This window comes from Capra hircus, chromosome 8 (genome assembly GCF_001704415.2).
Source record: "Capra hircus breed San Clemente chromosome 8, ASM170441v1, whole genome shotgun sequence".
NCBI lineage: Eukaryota > Metazoa > Chordata > Mammalia > Artiodactyla > Bovidae > Capra > Capra hircus.
The window spans coordinates 50,596,964-50,618,858 of NC_030815.1; the positions used below are offsets into that span (position 1 = coordinate 50,596,964).

At 39.1% G+C, this 21,895-nt stretch overlaps 1 protein-coding gene across 1 annotated transcript in view; it reads left to right on the forward strand.

Annotated features, from left to right (window-relative positions):
• Positions 1–21,344, forward strand: part of RORB (RAR related orphan receptor B) — an 84,534-nt gene extending 63,190 nt beyond the window's left edge. The window contains exons 8-10 of the mRNA XM_018052768.1: positions 375–485; positions 3,418–3,530; positions 14,062–21,344. Coding sequence (XP_017908257.1) covers positions 375–485; positions 3,418–3,530; positions 14,062–14,217 — 380 coding nt within the window. The 3' untranslated portion in view covers positions 14,218–21,344. The remainder of the gene's footprint in view (positions 1–374; positions 486–3,417; positions 3,531–14,061) is intronic.

A 21,895-nucleotide genomic window follows, 5' to 3' on the forward strand; every position in this document is an offset into this window, starting at 1 on the left:
CTCAGGTTTTCCTGATGGTTCAGCAGGTGAAGAATCCACCTGCAATGCAGGAGGCACCAGAGATGGGGGTCTGATCCCTGGGTTGGGAAGATTCCCCTGGAGAAGGGAATGGCTACCCATTTCAGCATTTTTGCCTGGAGAATCCCATGGACAGAGGAGCCTGGTGGGTTCATGGGGTCCCAAAGAGTCAGACACAACTGAGTGACTAAGCACACAGCAGAGCACAAATCACTTCTTCTGGCCAGGAACTTGGAAATATTTTTTTCTGTGTGCTTACTATGCAAGACCTTGAATAATTTCTTGATTATGGGACTTTTTGTTACTGTTATACCATTCTATTCAAGTATTTTCACTTGATTTGCCTTCTTTTATAGGTTCTGATGACTTAGTGAATGAAGCATTTGACTTTGCAAAGAATTTGTGTTCCTTGCAGCTGACTGAGGAAGAGATTGCTTTGTTCTCCTCTGCTGTTCTGATATCTCCAGGTAGGGAGGTCTGAAGTGCTTACCATTTAAAAAAAAAAAAAAAAAAACCTGTTTGCTATCTTTAACATGAATCGCACCTACCCAAGCCAAGGTTCTCCGGAGAAACTTTCAAAGAACTATATTTTCTTTAGCAAGCTTGTAATATTTTTGGATAATTCAAAGAAAAGTACCCTTACGTTAATTTGAATGATCCATTTCGTCTGAAATGCAAGAATAGGGTGTGTGGTAAGGTTGACTCCGGATTCAGAAAAGCATCATCATTTCTTAAGGGATAAATGAAGACAAATAGTGGCCTGAATTATAACCAAGTTCTATTTTGATTTTAAGAATAAAGGACATAGAAAAAATGTCCAATAAGGTGAGGCTTAGAAATATACCTGAATGAACAAGCCAGCATAAGGATTAAAACAAGTACTTTCTTTTCTTTAAATATCTGTTTCACTGGCCTTTCTATCCAAATTATTGTTAGCATTCTTACTTCAGGCAAATGCTGGCGCCTCCCTGTTGTTGTTTAAAGCAATATTAGAAGTTTTAAAAGGAGGTAAGGGCAGCAGAGGAAAAAATGGTCCTACTAAAGACTGGAAAAGAAAGAACCTCTGATGTGGTGGTAGACACTCTAGAACAGGTTCTATCACCAAGTATCTGGGTGACCTTAAACACTTGACCCCTCAGAATCTCAGTTTCCTCACCTGCAAAGAGGGTTGAGTTTCATAATAATAAAGACCCAGTCTAGCTCTGAAACGCAACCAACAGCGGAAAGTTTTCAAAGCAGGTAAGGTGTGACATTTATAGATCAAATAGCACTATAGTCATTGAAATTCTTTTTAAAATCATGTGCCAGTTTGAAACTGTATAGAATCCTCATAAATGCATGGTTCCTTCCTCAACCAGAATGAAAAGTCAGAGCTGCTCATTCAGTCATCTGTTGGGTTAGATTTGAGGTCAAGGAATAGCAGTGTCGTTAACAGTTCTCTATAGAAAGAAAGACACATTCCTGGTCATTTTATGGTCAAGAGACTCATTCCTTCTATAAACCATTTATCTCTAGAGACTTGCTCTTTTCTCTTTTCTTACACCTAACACATTTTTCAGTGAGGCTGGAAGAAATTAATCTTCCTGGTGATGGGACTTGTTGACATATCACTCTAGCTATGTGTAGCCATAATACAGCCTTTACACTTTGTATCCGGTAGACTTTATTACTTATTTTTAAATTTTTTAATGATTTTAAAAATTTGGTTCTGTTTTTTATCACTTTATCAAAAATGGAAGTTAGTTATCAATTGGCATATTATTACTAACAGTTTCTTTCGTGGCTCTGTCTAAAATAAAGTTGCTCCTCCAAGCTTTTCCCTTTTTTTTTTTAACCCTAGAAGGTTTTCCAGACTTGGCAGCACAAAGATAAATGAAAGAAGTGACAAGAAAGATTTATTTCTGGTAGCAACCAAATGCCAAATAATTTTCCGCCTGCCATTTTCTCATTGCATTTGCTTCTTCCCATCAATTATAGTTCAGTAGAAGATTGAGCCTGCAGGTCTGTGATGAGGCAGGTGGTTTCACTCTGATTCCTACTTCCTCAAAGGAAGCAATACAAAATTCACTGTCCTCTTAGGTATGTGTGTGGCAAATCAGTAAATTCCTAGCAGCAAATATTTAAGACATAATATATCAAATCTAAACAATCCATGAAGATAATTTCCCCATTTGAAAGGCAAATGTGCTTCTTATGAGTGAAAAATCAGCTGAACTATGAGCCTTTTTCTAGGAAGAATATGCTAAAGCCATCAAATTCCAGAGTTTGGAAGCAAAGCATGAGGTTTAGCTTATTCTACCCGGTGGGGAATCTTCCAGCCCTGCTCACAGACCCACACTCAGAGGCTTCTAGAAGCAACTCCAAGATACCATGTTTGCCACCTTGGCATAGTGCCATATTCAAAGAGGAAAGACAGTATTCCCGTCTGTAGAGGCTCCATCTCATGCCAGACACACCCTTCCGCCCAGGTTCTTGCCATAATAGTTACTGTCTATTCAGCTCCGGATGGTTTAGGGAAGGGAGAAGCAGGGAAACTTAATGTATTCTGATTGACAATGGTCACTAAAGGTTTTTGTGCTCACTTACGTAAGGGTTTGCTTAACTGTTGGCTAGACTTGTCCTGGCCCTGTCTAGGATTACAGAATCGAGTTTCTCACCTGACCTGAACTGTGTTCAGAAGGATCATGTGAAGTTCTTTTCCATGAGTATTTGTTCAGCATTTGGACACTGTGGGTGTCTCTTCACTGAAGTTTCAACCTAAGGCATTGATGCTGGACTGAATTTTGTCACCACAGTATAAAGCATCTGGGAAGAAAGAAGAACAAAATTAAAGAAAGGGAGGGAGGGAGGAAAGAAAAAAGAAAGTAGGAAAGGCTAAAGGAAAGGAGGGATTATCCTATCCATTATTTAAACATTCAATATAGAAAAAGAGGACACAGGATTAATTTTTATGTTGATTCATGTCAATAGTATATAAAATATAACAGCTTATAAAAAAGAAGGGAGATCCTGAATACCAAAAATGCTCCTTTACAATAGATTTTCTTCACTTCTATAATTCATTTCTTTACAAATCATTAACTTACACTTTGAAAGAAAATCTAAGCATATGTCCAGGGAATGAGTTAGAGATGTAAACTGTCACAAACAGTAAGACACATAGAGTGTCTTTGAATCACTGTGTCCTTACCTCCACCCTGATTTCCTGTAAGTGTTTTGTACATTACTGTCCTCATGGCATTACTTATAAACTATTTGTTTTAGAAAAATAATTACATGTCTTCAGAAGCAATTTAGACTAATTTGAGTTAGGTCTAAATCTCAGCACTTACATAGGAAGGTAAAATACAACGAAGCTTACCTTCTGTTCCCTTCTTACCCACCCTTTTCCTTTCTTAGACCGAGCCTGGCTGATAGAACCAAGGAAGGTCCAGAAGCTTCAGGAAAAAATTTATTTTGCACTTCAACATGTGATTCAGAAGAATCACCTGGATGATGAGACCTTGGCGAAGGTAGGTCCTCGGAGCACAGACCCCCTGTCACTGACAGAGCCCAGTGAGCAGGGGAGGGCTAGTCATATCAGGCAAGGGACATTTCTCATCAGCAACAAGGTCTGAAGTTTACCAAAGGTGGCATAAACTCCAAGTGTGCGTTTTAAAAGGGACACTGCTGCTGCTAAGTCACTTCAATCATGTCCGACTCTGTGCGACCCCATAGACGGCAGCCCACCAGGCTCCCCCGTCCCTGGGATTCTCCAGGCAAGAACACTGGAGTGGGTTGCCATTTCCTCCTCCAATGCATGAAAGTGAAAAGTGAAAGTGAAGTCGCTCAGTCGTGTCTGACTCTTAGCGACCCCATAGACTGCGGCCTACCAGGCTCCTCCATCCATGGGATTCTCCAGGCAAGAGTACTGGAGAAAGGGGACACTAGGAAACTATAATAAGTTGAGAGCATAATAACTTCTTAGTCAAGGATGATACTGATGGGTCTGAACCCCAGATAGAGGAAGACACATTATAGGAACTGAGGGTGCTTATCTGAAGAACAAAAGCAAGGAAACAAGTCTTCAAAAATCACATGTGAAGAAAGAGGAGACTTTGCGCCACTTGGGAGTCTGGTCTGGACAAAAGAATGGTTAGATTTTTATTCAAAATAAGGAAGAACTATAAAGTGATGAGAACTGCTGAACAGAGGGTAGACCACTGAGTGGAGTGAGGTCCCTGTCATTGGTCAGATTCTTAGAGATTCTGCCTTGTTTCCTTTCAGATATGTTTTTAATGGCAGTCCTACCCAGAGTAGAAGATTAGACTGATGCCTTGTAAATTTTCCTTCAACTCTAATCTCCTCACCTCTAATCTGGGATTTTTTCAAAATGAAATATCTCAAGGGCAGACTGCATGCACAGCGCTTTGCACTTCATTCACAATTCAGCTTAATTAAAAATAGTGATCCTTTAGAAGAATTCTGGAAAAAGTTATGTACCAACATAAAATGATCATAAGAGGAATAAGGAGTTTTCTAATGATATCTAGCATTATTTTAGATCCTAAAGTATCTTAAATTTCTTAAGAATTGGAGTTTTTTTTTTAGAGGTTGAGCAACTGAGAAGTGGAGCTTATCCTCAGTTAAAGATGACAGTTATCCGACTCTATATTTTTATCATTAAAACTCTCCCACTCTGCTCTTGAAGTTCTTTATTTTAAAAGGCAGGGGGGAGGGGGGCTCTGCTGGAGATACTATCAGATTTTGCTTTGCACATACAGAGTACTACCATAAAAAACCTCCATGAGTTAAATATGCTGCTTCATTATGGTAATATTTTGCTAAAATTAACACATCACTAGGAAGAACATTTCTACACCATAGAGTGATAGTTCTCTTTGATGTAACTTGTCACTTATCACATGAGCAAGGACAAATCCCATGCTCTTCATACCTCAATTTTCTCCCAGGTAAGAGCAAAACTTCAACATGTTTCAGATACACTGTGCAGAAATGATGATACTGTGGATATATGCATCTGTCTCTCTAATTGCTGTGTAGCATGTATGCATAAATGCATCTGGTTAGTTAATGTTGGCAGGAAGAATGTTTCTTGCATTTGGATCCCCCAAAGACTTTAGTCCCCATATTTACCACCCTAAAATCCAGAGTTAGACAAAAACTATTCCACTTCAGGGGATCATCTTCTTATCAGAAAACCATGGTTCTTTTGTCTGTAAAATGAAGATTATAATTTCTTACTCCTATAGAGAAGTATAGGTTCAAATGAGATATATACACTGTGTAAATTCTAACACACTGTGACATGGTGATTATTACTTCCCCAAGACAGTAACCCTTGTGTTTATTCCATTTTCTACTACTTGGTTGGTATCCTGATGGTGATCTGAGGTATTTGGGGGTAGATAGGAGACAGAAATTGAAGATGAAACATATGTAATAGCAAAAAAAAATTAAAACACCAAGTAAAGTCAGCTTAACTCTCCTTTTTCCATCTTTAGTGGGAAAGGTATACAATTATTTTATTTTTTAAGTATAATTAACATACAACATTATATTAGGCTTAGGTATATAACATAATGATTCAATATTTGTATATCTTGTGAAGAGTCATGTCCGACTTACAAAGACTCAGACATGACTGAGCAACCGAACTGAACTGATATGCTGTGAAACGAACACCACAGTAAGTCTAGTTAAATCCATTCAGTTCTTTTCTTATGGAAAGAGAATGTTGTAAATCTGGGAATCAGAGAAAGTGTTAGAAAGGATAATTTCTTATACAAAATTCACTGGAGTCAAATGACAAAGCATTGCTTCCACTAGTCATGTGTGGATATTGAGTTTCTGTGTGGACCTTTCGCTGTAACGGTCATCATTCGATAGGATGTTATGTGAACTAGGGGCTTCCCTGGTGGCTCAGAGGGTAAAGAATCTGCCCGCAATGCAGGAAACCCAGGTTCATTCCCTGGATCAGGAAGATTCCCTGGAGAAGGGAAAGGCTACCCACTCCAGTATTCCTGCCTGCAGATTTCCATGGACAGGGAAGCCTGGTGGGCTACAGTCCATGGGGTCACAAAGAGTCGAACATGACTGAGCGACTAACACTATGTGAACGAATGTGGAGGGACCATGAAATGGAATGAGAATTGGGTTCTTGTTTCTCCCTGCTCTGGACTGTGTGGTTTTGCATAAGTCACTCCATTTGTCTAAGTCTCAGGTTCAAGTGTGTTGGGGAAAGGGAAGGGACAGGCAAGTCTCTTGAGTTCCTGACTATCTTCATACTCTAAGGACAATGGCGCCATTGACATATAGGGACACCCACTCATCAAACCCATGCTCTCCAAAAGAAATAAACAGCTCTATTTAAATCCACGGAGAACTATTCCACCATACCACAGATACTTTTCATATTTTCAGAAATTTCTTCTTTCACCTTCATAGCCATGGAGCTCTTTTGCTCCATGACACCCCTAAAAGAGTGACCCCTCTGGGCAATCGGGCACACAGTATGAAGCTTATCTCCAGAAAACTGCACATATGCAAGTGCTGTATTCAAGTCCAGTGGTTTGGGTTATAGTCTCAGTAACTGGGGTGGATCTGCCTCTGTGCAAAGGACAAAGATTGTTAATACTGCCAGCCACTTTGACTCTGAACAGGTGTAGCCAGCTTCAAGTGAGGTGCAGGGTTCAGACATAGTTATTAGATTTCATCTTGAAAAAACTGTCTCCAAAACACTTCCTGCATGCCCACTTCCTGAAATTAAAGTTCAAGTAGCAATGCCTTATACTTTTGACCAAACTTGGACCTGGAGAGGATTTTAAACTCAGGAATTTTAATCCATTAACTGAAAGTTCTCAACCCCTGAGTATTAATCAGTTTATTTATTTTTTTGTTTGTTTGGGGTAAAAATAAATAATCTAGTTTCCTCTTTTCATGATCATAATGATAATATGTACCATATATATAATGAACCATCAGAACTAGCTTAGTTATTCTGCACAAGTGACTTAACCTCTGTGTCTCGGTTTTCTTATTTGTAAAATGTGATTAAAGATAGCATTGATGTCATATGGTTATTTTGAGGACTGAATTGAGATCAAATATAAGCATGGTACATGATTCATAACCAATATGTAAATGCTGTTGTTGTAGCTGCTGTGGACAGAAGAAACTTTTTTTCCGCAGGGAAATGTTTTATCCAAGAAATGGGTATATTTGAACTAATCGCTGATGAATGCATACTGTTTCAAAGGATGGAAGTTAGAGGTTTAGGGAGGTGAAGTGTGGCATTCCAAGTGATGGGGGCAATGATATATATATAAGAAAGTATACGCTGTATGCAGACTATGAATAATAGTTAGATTAGGCTGGATCCCGGATTGGAGAAGTGAGGAAATGAGATAACACTGGTCACTCTCACTACAGTTCAAAAAAGAAATACATGGAGAAGAACATGGACATGTCAACCCACTCCAGTATTCTTGTCTGGAAAATCCCATAAACAGAGGAGCCTGGCAGGCTACAGTCCATGGGGTCGCAAAGAGTCAGATACCACTGAGCAACTAAACATGTATACATGCTTCTCTGGTGGCTCAGACAGTAAAGACTCTCACTGCTGGTTCAGGAAGATCCCCTAGAGAGGGGAATAGATACCCACTCCAGTATTATTGGAGAATTCCATGGACAGAGGAGCCTGGACCCATGGAGCACAGTCCATGGGTCACAAAGAGCCGGACATGACTGAGTGACTATCACTTACTATGTATATATATGTATATGTATGTATATATGTATATGCATATATACACATATATTTTTAAGCCCCATATGACTAGGGGAGGCAGCCCATCTGTTCTCTGGGCTTCACTTTTTTTTTTGTCTCCTAAATAAGGAGGTTGGACTGGATGGTCGTTAAGGTCCCTTCAGTATAACATTCTTTGACTCTAGAAGAGAAAAACAAAGGTTCCTTCTAACATCTTCTTTTGCCTCCCAGTATTCAGTCCTGTGCAGTAGTTTTAAGGACTCTTTAGATGTTCTGCCACTACAATAAGTGAATAAATAGATTTCTCCAGGTCTTGCAGATTCAAATGAGTACCCTATGCACTATTGTACTGAATTTAGGGTGATATTCTAGTCCCAAAGCATACACTGTTTATAAACCCCACATCCAGGGGTCAGCATTCCTATCAGGCTTTCTGTTTCTGGCAGAACAACAAAACTATCCAACACAGAGAGGGGAATTTTTCTAATGTAGCAGCAGCAAGTTTCTAAATGAAAGCTTGTATGAGGGAAGGTTTACACAGCCCTACTTTACAGTGTTAATAATTGAGATTTTTATCTGAAAGAAATCACTCCTAGTCACTCTCACTTTAGTAAGCACTATTAGGATACAGAGTTAGGAAAAAAAAAAAAAAGCAGCTGTGCTGACTCATAGGTAGGGTCTGTGGAGCAAGCAAACACTGATTGAGAGATCAGTGAGAACTGCCAAGGATCATTTACAATGATTTTCATTGCTGTCTCAGTAAGATCAAAAGAGACTATGTCATGATTAATAATGGGATGTTTACGCCTGAAGCCTGCTTATTCTTTGTGCAGGACACTAGATGTCACATTAGAATTCCTAGCAGGTGGGCCTGCGATTCATCAGTTTAATCTTGAACAGCACAGCCTGTCCAGTCACCACTTGAGTCCCTGCTCAGATGATGTGGCCTCGTGATCTGAGCCTCCCTGTTCTCCTTCATATTTAGTTAGGAATTTGTTTTATATTTAATTTTTCCATACTTTCTTAAACTACAACATACGAGCAGAAAGTTCTTAACTTGTTAGTATTTAGCTCAATGAATCATCACGCAGTTAACATACCAGTGTAACCGCTGCCCAGGTTAGGACCAGGCACCCCAGAAGCCCTGCTCAGGTTTCGCCAAGTAGGATATACCCTGTAAAATAATGCAAGAAGAGGCAAGATTACAGAGAACAGTTCAACAGATCATCCAAGATTTCTAATTCCAAATCAATTCTCAAGAAATAGCTTTCTTAGGAAATAGTTTTCTACTTCAGCCTACATGTATAATGAGTGTGTATTGGGTGCCAGATGCAGGGGAGGGAGCAAAAAATAATACACAGTCTTGGCCCATGAGTGGAAAGTTTCCTTGAGGAATCCCTGAGAGAGATCAGATTATTTCAACTCATGTTAGTCATTTATAGTTTGCTGGCATACACTATAGGTCCCACACCCAGAAATGATAGGGATTGTCTGTCAGACTAATAGTCTATAAGAAGAAGCGAGGTGTTCTTTGTCTGTTTTCTGGCTATTCCACAAGACATTCAGTATCTTAGTTCCCTGACCAAGGATGGAACCTGTGCCCCCTGCCATGGAAGCTCTGAGCCTTAAACCACTGGACCACCAGGCAAGTTCCAGAAGAGAGGTTTTGATGTTACTCCCCACTTACGAAGTTGCAAGTTGAGGTATTGGTTAGGACTCTTGGGTTACAAGGAACAAGAACCAACTCCTGCTAGGAAAAGCAAGAAGAAAATAATAAAACTAATGAAGAGAAATCTCATGGAACCTAAGGTCAGAAATCCAGCCCCCATTCAGGAAATGCTGGGACAAGAAATTGGGAAGCCTTCAGAATCCTTCATCCCACAAGTTTCTCTCTCTTTAGGTATCTGCTTTCTTCTTCTCCCTCTCTGAATACCAGTTTTCTCTGCTGCCTTGGTCTTGGTGAAATATGGCTAGCTCTTAGCTCCTTAGGTCACTAGAAAGTAATTTAGAAAGTACATTTAGAAAGTAATTCTCTGGCTCTCTGTCTGATTCCAGATTCCAATCCTAGCTGAAGCAAGTGTCCGCTTCCACTTTAGTCAGCCAATCCCAGAGTAGAGAAAACATCCCATACAGCATGGATGTCAGGATGGAGTAAGGATGGTGGAAGAGGGCTGTGACCTGAACAGATACCTCAGATTCAGTGCTGGAAGTCTAGGCCAAATATCTAGATTTAGCTAACCAAAAACTCCAAAAAGAGTGAATGGAGAAGACGAATGGATGTGCAGCTTCACTGTATATTTCCTGTCTTTATCAGTGCTTCTGTGGTTTCTTCTGCTTTAATCAAGCCATTGTTGACTTCCTGCTTCATGTAGGAAGGCATCATGATGGCCTAAAAGCTCACATGATCTCTAGTTTTCACCTTTGCATGTTCCATTTTTTCAACATCAAATGTGCCAATTATAAAATTGTGGGTTTTCTCATAAAACCACCCTCTGGAAAGAAGCATAGGATTATCATCTATTCTCAAGCAGCTATTTTTCTTCTCATAGACCCCTGTAGGTATAAGCTGAAGCTTCTTTCTTACAAGAAATGTTTATCATCAGAGAGTGAGATGAGTAAATGAGTGTGAAAATGCCTTTTTCTAGATCCTCTGTCTACTCCTGCCATGGGGATTATTTAAACATGATGAAATCTCATGATAATTTGAAATCAACTACACCTTCCATCTCCAAGTGCTTCTAGATCACCACCCCAGCTATTTAAAAAGTTGTTGAGCCTTCAACTACTGCTGAGGCTTCTCTGAGCTCCTTTTGACATTGGGGTTTCCCAGATGCAGTACAGCTGAGTTTCCCAGCTGAGTAATATCTTCTCAACCCAGGGTTTGAACCCACTTCTCCTGTATCTTCTGCATCGGCAGGAGGATTCTTAACTACTGAGCCTCCTGGGGAAACCTCAACACACAATATGTGTGTGTGTTCTCAGTCACTTGTCATGCCCGACTCTTTGCAACCTCATGGACTATAGCCCACCAGGCTCCTCTGTCTGTGGGATTATTCTGGCAAGAATACTGGAGTGAGTTGCCATTTCCTCCTCCAGGGGATCTTCCTGACCCAGGGATCAAACCTGCATCTCCTGTGTCTCCTGTATTGCAGATAGATTCTTTACTGCTGAGCCATCTAGGAAGCAAACATACAATACATAGAGAATCAATTTTGGTTGCTTGTTTAGGGGCTAAGCTGGTTTCTTGTCCTCTGTGCTGTTTGGCTGAACAAACATGACCTTGACTATTTCTCTCCTTGAGGGAAGCATTACTGTCATAGATGGCTTGTATTGACTCACTTAACCCTCCCAACAACTCTCTGAGGTAGGGACTGTCATAATTGTCATCTGACAGAAAGGAAGCTAACAGGTTAAGTGACTTGTCCAAGATCATACAACTGTAAAGAGCAAGTCAGGGGTTCAAATGCAGACAGTCAGGCTCATTGAAAGCCCGTATTTTTATCACTAGACTAATCCTCTTTATGTAGTATTTGTGTTTCATAGGGAACTCAAGAAATTTCATTACTCGTCTCTCACCAAACTAATAGAACCAAGCAAATGAAACCTTCCCTCTCTAGATATGATCATTTCTGATCAGCCTCCAGAAAAGAAGCTAACTTGACACTCAGTTACCAGGACTATTTCTTATATGATAAAGAATTTGTCACTTTTAAAAAACAGCTGTAAATTTATAAGATTTGAATCTCTTAACAGTTCTTCTCAAAGTCTCTTCTATGGACCCAGTGCACCAGTATCCTCAGGATATGTATTTCAAACATGAAATCTGAGCTCCGCATCTAGGTTTCATGAAACAGAATCCCTACAAGTGGATTGCAGTAATCTGCATTTTTAGGAAGCACCCCAGCAATTCTTGTGCACACCAAAGATTGACAAGCATTACAGAGTTGCATCTGGGTGTTTTAGGAACTCTGCACACCATCAATTCAACTGCAGATGATTATAGAAAGCTTTCAAAGCCTCTATGCATTCAGTAGCTATTTCAGGGAGAATTGTAATGTGCAAGAAGTTTTCCGAAATTGTTACAGTCTCCTTCTGTGTGAACCAGCTGGTTAAGAAAGCTTGAATAATTTCCCAAGGGACTCTAGTTAGTGGACATTTGTACACTCTTCACCTATGAAAATATAGAAAAGACACTGCTTTCCACCAGGATTCAAATCAAATCTTTCAGAATGGGATTCTGATCATCTTTCTTAAAATTCTTCCAAAGACCTTAACAGAGACCGTGAGACCTAGCATAACCTGACTATGCAGCCTCGCCAGCTTTGTCCTTGAACATGCTCACCCACTGCTCCAGGGACACTAAAACTTCTTTTAGTTCTAATACCGCATATGATCCTGGAACATATTGCACACCCCCGAGCCCCAGCATCTGGTTAGCTCTCTCCCCCTTCAGAGCCCAGCTTAAATGGTCCTTTTTCAGAAGTGCCTGCCTTAAAGAAGTCAGAGCGTCCTACTATGAACCACTCGTCCTAGCATTGTTCCTCCATGGCACTCGCCACGGGTTTTCAGTCTGCGTTTGACTGTGTGGTCATATTCATCTGTCTCCCCACATAGATTATAAGCAATAACACTACTGTTTTGTGAATTCTGGTGTCTAATAGAAGTGTCTGCTACCAGTTTAAGTACCTCACAACGTTGAAAAGTCCTGATTCTTAGCCTAAAACTTAACATCCATTCTGTAAAGATTCTACAGGCTTTTTTTTTTTTTCATTTCTGTCCCTGTGATTAAATAGCAGTGAACTGAAAATTTTGAACCCCAGACTTCTTTGTGTGTTCTAGATCCCTTTAATGAATATGTCAACAGCTCTAATCCTGGTGCTATTTTTAAATGGCTCATAGTGTGGTTATATAGTCATTAGTTGTTAAAAGGAAAGTTAATGAAAGAGTGGAAATTTCTGATTTTGAAAAGTCACAAAGTAACTAATTATCTATTTCCTCCTTTACTTCAAAGGCTGAAATGGTTTCTTATTATTGAATGGAGTAGGGAGAGCAGTGAGCCTAATTGGTGATTAGATGGGTTTATTTTATTTCATCATTGCTTTCAAGTGTACCTTTGGTCAACTATATGAACTATCAAGCTTATCTTTTGTAAAAGTATTATCTATATGAGAGTATTTGTTATTCCCACAGTAATTTGATCACAATGATACTTGGTTTTAAGCAATTTTGACACTAAATGATGGATTCTAAGTGTTTCAGAATTATAAGTGTGTTAAAAGCTAGAATTGTCCAGAACCTGATGACATATATAGTGTTTAACAAACTGTGGTTATTTTAAATTATTAAAACACTGTCTTCTGGGTATTTAAATTTAAAAAATTATATCTTACATGACACTAACATATCAAAACCTAACAGCTATAAGTGGATATTCTAAAAAAAAAAAATAAGTGGATGTTCTAAAAAAATAATAATAATAAGTGGATGTTCTCCCATGACTTTTTAAAACACCTCCCCAAGGAAGCTGAGTGCCAGTGACCTCCCAAATTCTCCCTTAATTAAATATAGGTTTCATTTTATGCATTAAAGTGGGAAAGGATTAGAGAGATAGTGGCAAGCTAGTAACCTGGACAGCAGAGCAGTCCAGACCATTGTGAATTACACCTCATATGATTGATGTTACACCTTTCTAACACTGTCATCTTCCAAAACTAAAAATCTGATATTCATGTTATAAAAATCTATGGGAAATGGTAGATAAGAATATTAGCTCATTGTGTTTCATGCCTACAGTATTCTTAGCACTTTCATATTAATTTCATCACTTGGTTTATACAACAACTCAATGAAATAGATGCTACGAGTAAGTCCATTTTACAAATGAGAAAACTGAGACATAGAGGGTGTCATAGACATATAGCCATTTAGCTACTTTAGAACCAGGATTCCAACTTAGTCAGCCTGCCTGGCCAGCTCCTCCTCCTAATGATTAGACTAAACTCCCTTCCATACATACTTTCTATAAGAACAATGAACTAGGAAGCTTGGTCCTGCTTTCTTTCCTGCTCTTTATTTTCTCTTTAGAGAGTGGGGGAGGAAGGTGTTTTGTTTTGTTTTGTTCTAAAGGAGAAGCTGAAAGTGAGCCTTCTTTCTTTTTGAACATCTTTTTCCAACGTCAGTTCCCTTCATCTGGGGCCAGGGAGGACACTGATTCAGGAGACAGAGCACTAATGAGCTTCCCTCTTTGTCTCCTTCCCTGTCTCTCCACTCTGCAGCTAATAGCCAAGATACCAACCATCACAGCAGTTTGCAACTTGCACGGGGAGAAGCTGCAGGTATTTAAGCAATCGCATCCAGACATAGTGAATACACTCTTTCCTCCGTTATACAAGGAGCTCTTTAATCCTGACTGTGCCACCGTCTGCAAATGAAGGCGACAAGCGAACTGTCTCATAGTCGTGGAATGCATCACCATTAAGACAAAAGCAATGTGTTCATGAAGACTTAAGGAAAATGTCACTACTGCAACATTAGGAATGTCCTGCACTTAATAGAATTATTTTTCACCGCTACAGTTTGAAGAATGTAAATATGCACCTGAGTGGGGCTCTTTTATTTGTTTGTTTGTTTTTGAAATGACCATAAATATACAAATATAGGACACTGGGTGTTATCTTTTTTTAATTTTATTCAAGTATGTTTGGGGAAACAACTGTTTATAGAATTTTATTGTAGATATATACAAGAACAGAGCAGTACTTTACATGATTACTTTTCCTGTTGATTGTTCAAATATAATTTAAGAAAATTCCACTTAATAGGCTTACTGATTTCTATGTTTTTAGATAGGCGATGCATGTATAAATTTGTAGCTGTCTTGGAAAGCACTGTGCAGGTATGTGATAAGTATATAATATCTGAGAATATTAGATATGACTATTACTTATACACACACATGCACTGTGGCTTAAAATATCATACCTACTGGCAAAGGAGGTTCAGTCAGGCACTCTTACGTTATTTACCTTCTGTGTTATATGTTACCTTTATGTTAGACAATCAGGATTTTGTTTTTTCAGCCAGAGTTTTCATCTGCAGTTAATAGCAGAATGGTATCAATTCAGAAATAAGTTGATAAAGGAATAAATATAACGCATGACCTCTGTAGAAAAACTCTGTTTCGATCAATGACATCAAAGCCTTGTCAAAATGGTACATATAGAAAAAAAAATTAACTATTTGGAGCCATTTTCCTGTTTTAAGAATTAGGCCACAGAAAACATTGTGGAGTCCAGGGCCTTTTGACCAAACAACAGATATTTCCTATTTTTTCACCAGGACACAAAAACCACCTTTTTTTCTTTGAATTTCAAGTTGTGAGAGAAACTTGATTTTGGTGCTTATTGTATCAACAAAGAAATACAGTCGGTAGATTATGACCACCAGCAATTTTTTCTAAAAAAAATTGGAGTAAAAGAGTAAATCAGAACCCAGGGTCCTTATACCATTTCATGTAAACATTTTTATCTCTTTTGCAAAGAAGTAGAAAGAGAATATACAAAGCAAAGAAGTAGTTCTTATGTTCATTCTCTTTAATAAGTTTGTTAGAAAAAAAAGGAGCAATAAATAAAGGGGGAGGCAGGACTTTCTATGTTCTTCTAGTCTGGGACTTCTAATTTTTTCAACTCCAAAATGCCATATTATAAAAATATAGTAAAACCTTGATAGATTAGAATAAAAAGATCTGTGTTATTCTACAGAACGAATGCACCCCAAAGCCAAAACTCTTTCTGGTGCCGTTTGAAATTGCATCATCCATCTACCCTGGGGTTATTCTTTTAGCAACTTTTAAAAGTACAAAATGCCAGAGTTGAGATCAGGATTAGACAACTTGGATTTCCTAATACAAGATCTCACTTCTCCACTTGCCCTCCAATCAGGAGCTTGTTCTGCTTATGTTCTGGAGGCCTTGTGCCTTTAGTCTCATTTGGTCCCAAACAAGAGTTTTTAAAAGGGATCTAGAGAGGAGCTTTGTGTATAAGACAGGGAAAATTATGATCTGTAAGTGTAGCCTGGCCATCAACTCAAGAAGACCTGCCCTTATCTTACTAATACTCACACACACACACATACACACACACAAATGCACACCTGCTTTGTGAAGTTTCCATCAGTGGAAACTGATTTTTTTTAATCTTATGCTCTCCTGAAGCTGGATGGTTGACAGCCATCTCCATGATGCCACGGTACTGCTCACTGATGATCAAACAGTAGTGTTCATCTTGTCTTTTAGAAAACAGAGCCTTTTCCCACCTCATGATTGATGAATTCCAAACCAATGGAGAAAAAAAGGCTTTAAAATAATGAATCCCTTTCTCAACTACTGTTATATTCAATTAATTTAACTACACTGAACCAAATTACCTTCAGTGTCTAAGAAGACAGCTGTAGACTGCTTATTATGCTGCTACAGGGACTCAGTTCTTTTTGGTGTAAATGTCACTCCTGTTAGCTCTTTGTATAAAGAATTAATTCCAAGAGTCATATTTCCTTCTAATGGAAAGATTACTTTACTGATTGCTAGGAAAACAGGGTAATGGAAGGCACTCAATTAAACCAAGCTGTTTCCAAATGCAATGTATGTTTTATGATTGGCTTGTGATAGGCAATGCTTAATGTGTCTACTTGGCGTTTCCCTTTGAGCTTTGAACTTATGTCAAACTTTGCTTTCATTGTTCAGTTGGACTAGTGTTTCCTATTGTCAGCCTGTAATTCCTGCTCAGTTGCAAAGGGAACCGTTTGTTTCCTCCAATTTACCTTGGAGGATTTAAATTGACTCAATTGATGAGGTGGCTGAGAATTTTCCCTCCCTTGTCCCATGGGTGATGTAGGAAAAAGATTGTTCCCCACACTGCCTCAGGAGGTCCTGGATTTGAATTTGTGTTGTTTCCACTGGTGCAATCATTTCACTGGGACGGCATGAACCTTTTGAAGCTAGGGGACAGGAAACAGCTAACAACTGAACCAGAACAAAACAGTGGAAACCAGTACGCGATCAGCCCCTTGCAGTTGAGAAAAGAGATTTCCAATTGTTGCCACAGTTGCCAAATCTGTCCCTTGAAAGACAGCCAAGTCATGTCTTCAGTGGTAACAAAGTACCTTTAAAAGCTGCCCTTTGAATGTCTCCTGTGACTACCTCTGGAGGTATTTTGAAATTTTGGTTAACAACTTTCTTGACCACATGCAACCTTTGTCCCTTCCCCATGAAGACTCACAAGTGTTTGCAACACATTCATAGTAAGGTGGGCACCGGAAGAAAGGACCCAGGATCTGTACTTCTCACGTCATGCTTCGTAAATGACAATCACTGCTTGATGCAGATGTTGCACTGTATCCACTCAGGGATGTTTTGTTTTGTTTTTTTTTTTTTAAAAAGGTACACCAAGAAGGAGGGGGACAAAAAACAGGAAAATGACAACAAAATATAAATGGCACAAATTAAACATGCCAGTGAGAGAACCACTCTGACAAGGCTTTCAGACCAACGAGGGGTAACTTCATGCTGTAAGCTGAATTTACTTCTATGTTTGGACTTGCTGAAAAATTGCTCATGAGTAACAACTTAGCTTCATTTTCTAAAATCTCCTGAGAGTCAAATGATCCAGTTGCCCCGTTTATAGGAATAGGTATCTCCCAGAGAACCCAGGCTTCCTATACAAGTCCTATACAAGTCAGTGGCATTCACCACTTGACAAGGGAGGTGACTTGTGGTCTGTGAAAAGAAAGGCAAGTTTTGGAGGGAACATAGGAAAATAAGGAATTCCACATCTGGCCTAACATCTCATCTCAAGCCCAGCTGTCTGTGACTCTGGTCCTCTTTGTATTCCTTTTTCTGCAGCTCTTTTACCCCCCTCCCCCCCAAAGACTGAAAACTGAGGGTGGAGATGTAGTTGACAAACATACCCTTTCTGGATCTCCCTTGTTTTAAAAGTGTCTTCAGGACTCTGAACCACTGGGTAGGTAAAAACAGACAATACAGAGGTCTCTTAGGTAATCAGATTTCTTTGATAGAATCTAAGAGACTCTGGATATTAACAGTAGGTTCCAGGAGGCATTAGTTCATGTCCTATCACAGCTGCCTGCTCCACACACAACTTCCCAGCAGTCAAGCTAAACTGCTTGTAGAAAACCTTGCACATGGATAGTCAATTCACGCTCACTCTCTCCAGTCCCATGTGTACCAGACTTGACTGCAAAAGCAATTCTTATGTCCCAAGGACACAACATAACAGCTTTTTTCAAAGCCATCAATCAGATGCAAATTATGTCAGTTTTGTTCTATATTCTGTTTCTATTTATCATAGAAGCAAGGAAAACTTCTACTGCTATTGGAAATTAGAAGAAATAACATTTTCCTGATTTCTTTCTCTCTCGAAGCTACTACAAGTGGCAGCAAGTTCAGACAAGGGCATCTGTGCCCTGACAGAACTACCGTTTAAGAGAACAGCAATAACTTGAAAGTGTGCATCTGTAGTGACGGTTTGCACAGAGTCCCCTCTAACGAGAGCGGAAGTCCCACCATCTGCTTTAGATGAAGTGGTATTTGATTTTCTGTTCCCAACTGCTAATCCAAACAGCAATCTGATATGGGCAGCCACGTGTGTCTTCAGACAAGAGTTGGCATCCTTTTGGGGTTGTTGGTAGGGGAGTATCTCAGGACCAGAGAAACATGTTTGTTTAAAGCTAAGTTTAAAAATTCAACAGTCTAAGAGGGCCAGGGAGTTGATGCAAATGAGTGAAGCAGTCTGGTGGGAAGCTAGCAAGGAAATGCCCCAATGAAAAGGGGCATCCAAGAGTCAGCTAAAGCTGAAATATTGCTAGTTTCTAAATCTTATGCAATCTCTTGAGTCGTAAATGTCAGTTGATTCAAGGCTTAGTGCAGACCAAACAAACATGTCTTGGGGCAGAAGGTGGTCACAGCCCCTGCAAATCCAATCGTGGGGCCTATCTGACTGGAGCGAGTCTGACCAGATACAACTCTGGGTGACATTAGAGTCAGGGGTTCAGGGGCAAAAGGTCTTGCTCTTCTGACACTTAATTTGGTTTCCATATTTGACTAGAGGATATAGTAAGAGGTCAGCTTTAAAAATGGCAAACAAATCTGAAAATGAAAATAATTTCATGATGGCTTATAAAAGACACTGTTTTGCCCAAACTTTCAGCTTCATAGAGTCAGGTGGTTAGATTTCTTGCCACTTTCTGTTTCTGAAAGTCCAATGCACAATTTTTATGCTTTTGAGTCTCCGTGTGTTTCTTTAAATGTGCGGTTTCATAATCTGCAAGTTCTTATTTTTCCCTTGGTTGTGTCTAAAGAATTTACTCCACAGTCACAATAACATAGTCCTCCATTGTTCTGAAGTGAGGGACCATGGATTTTTTTGCAGCGAATAGGGGTTGTCTGTTTGTGCACTTTTTTCCTTAGCTGTTGAAATTCCTCCGAAATGAATTGGCCATAGTAATCTTTGCCTCCTGCATGACTGTAAGCACGACCTCCAGTGGAGCAGGCAGAGCAGCTCAGTGATTGTTCTTATGGCCAAAAATAAAGCACAAGTTTACCGAGATTGAATAAACCCAGTTGGGGGAAGCGCAGGGGATGTGCACCCCCACTGGGCAGCGTGATCCTTCTGTTAAACCATACTCTTCAGGCAGTGGCTGATGGAGGGCATATACCTGCCTGGGTCATGACTGAACACACACACACACACACACACACACTAGGTATGTCAGAGAAGCTCCGGACCACACCCCCAAGCACGGTACCGTCTGCTTCATCTGATTCACACACACACACACAGGAATGGAAACTACACCTATAGAAAATTGAGTATGTATTGTAGAAATGTAGAGGAAAAAAAAATATTTTTTCAGATGTAATTACCTTTAATATATGCTTGTGGAAGGTCTAATATGATGTATGCTGTCTCTGTAATTTTTGCTGTAAATAACTGGAGACAGTGAATACACTGATTTTTCTATGTCTCTGTTTAAGCATAAGACTTTGTAATGATTTTTTTAGAGGGGGAAAAACCAACAAAGAGCGAATATGTACTTGCTTCCTTTCTGCGTGTTACGTACTTCTCAGAAACTGGTTGTAATGGTTTAAGCATCTTGATGGGTCATTGGTGTTAAGTGTACGCTTCCTTTTGTAAGACAGCTGAGAAAGGGACAGGGCTGTCAATTAAATCTGCTCCAAAGAATCTGTATTAAGATTTCCCTAAGACTTGTAAACCCTATCTGAACCAGACAACATGAAAAAGGAAAGTTTTTTAAAAAAGAAAAAAAAAAAATGTTGCCTGAGTAAGTCCTCTTTCCTTGTAGCAAATGGCTTAGTCCATATCCTTTCTGCACGGAATAGCTTAAGGAAAACAAGCTCTGCTTTCTGATGAACAAAATATTTTTGTACACATTTATTTCGTATTAATAACCTAAGGTCAGATCACTCATTCGCTGAAGCCATAACTGACCTTTACCAAATAAATGTTGTCAAGAACCTGGGGGAGGGTGGGGGGAGACTGAGAGGGAGGAAAGTTGAAGGTGTCATGAGCTGTAACAACACAGGCAGGAGCAAGTCTGATGAGTCTGATGCTTTTCCTGCATCCCAAACACAACTTTAAAAGGCTAATATTTTATGATGATTGATTTATAATAAAAAAAAGATATTTAGATTTAAATGAGACTTTCCAATATTTTTGAAATCCCTGACAATAATTCCTTGCTTTTAGGACTGAGAGAAATAATTTTCATGTACTTCCAACATTCAGAGATTTAATGTTTTTACCTGAGCTCCAGCCCACACGTGTCAAGTAGAGAGCAGAGGTCTGAGTCCTCCAGCGTTGAAACCATGTGGTCTGGGGCTTGGCTGTACCTACCAGCCACCACTGCACCTGGAATGTGCAGCTTGCGTCTCTTACTAGCACGCGTGTCATTGCTAGCAACGCATACAACCTGCATTGCCAGACTATGTAAAATAAAAGTATTCACTCTAAAAAGCATAATAATTATATTCTTTTTTTAAAGAAATAAAGCCTCCTAGAGGCTTTGATCTTTCTGGAGCTTAACTTACATTATTACATGCATTATTATTGGCTGATAGGGGCAAAAGGCAAACTACAAATAAACCCAGTGACATATGTAGTTTTAAAATCTACAGTTTTCTGATCTCTCTCTCCTTGTTTAATATGTAAGCCCTAATTTCTGTGTACGTGAGTAAAACTGCAGCCTGAGTCATTTAGGAAGTAAGCATTGAGTTTTTTTTATTATAAATATACTAGAATAAAACAGCACTCCCTAACAATTAAAAAAAAGAGTTTTATATTACTTTAGAATGTAATAGGTTTTTGTCCTTATTTTATGTCCTGTAAATTATTAGTTGAATACTGTTAGCATTCCCTGGATAATGCACACATGATTTCTGAATGTTTTCTGTAAATGACAATCAATGTTTATGAAGTTCCCTCCTTTAATGCTGAACAAAATTAAAAGAAGAAAAAGGAAAAAACGTCTGGCCTCATTATTTTCTTTTTCTCACACAGGAAACAAGGAGGCTGTAAAGTAGATAGATAGATTTGGCTTTGAAAATATTATTCCATGGGTTCCAACTTACAAAATTGCCTTTTCCAGTAAATATTGGGTGATTTTTTTTTTTCCTGGAAAGTCTTGTGTCCTCATGGACCTAGTCTGAGTTAGAAATGCTCATTGAGAAAAGAGCCAGGCTTCATTCATTCTAGCCAAACAGCTTACCAAGTTGCAATTAAAATGAGAATAACACCTCTCGAAGACAGCAACTAAAATAATGCTAATAGCCCTACTTTTCTAGAACTTTCATAAAACGAAGCCCCAGCTAGCTGAGTCATAAGCAACTCCTTTGCTGTTGAAATGTTATAGCACATTTGAAATAGATGAAAGTTTTCAGATAATAATTAATAGTTAAGCCTCTCATCTGATGTTTTTTTAAGCAAAGCATCACCAAAATCAATGCTCACCAACATAGGAATGCTCTGATTCTTATTTGAAACTGTAGTAAGAAGTGATTGAGGCTAATCCCAGACT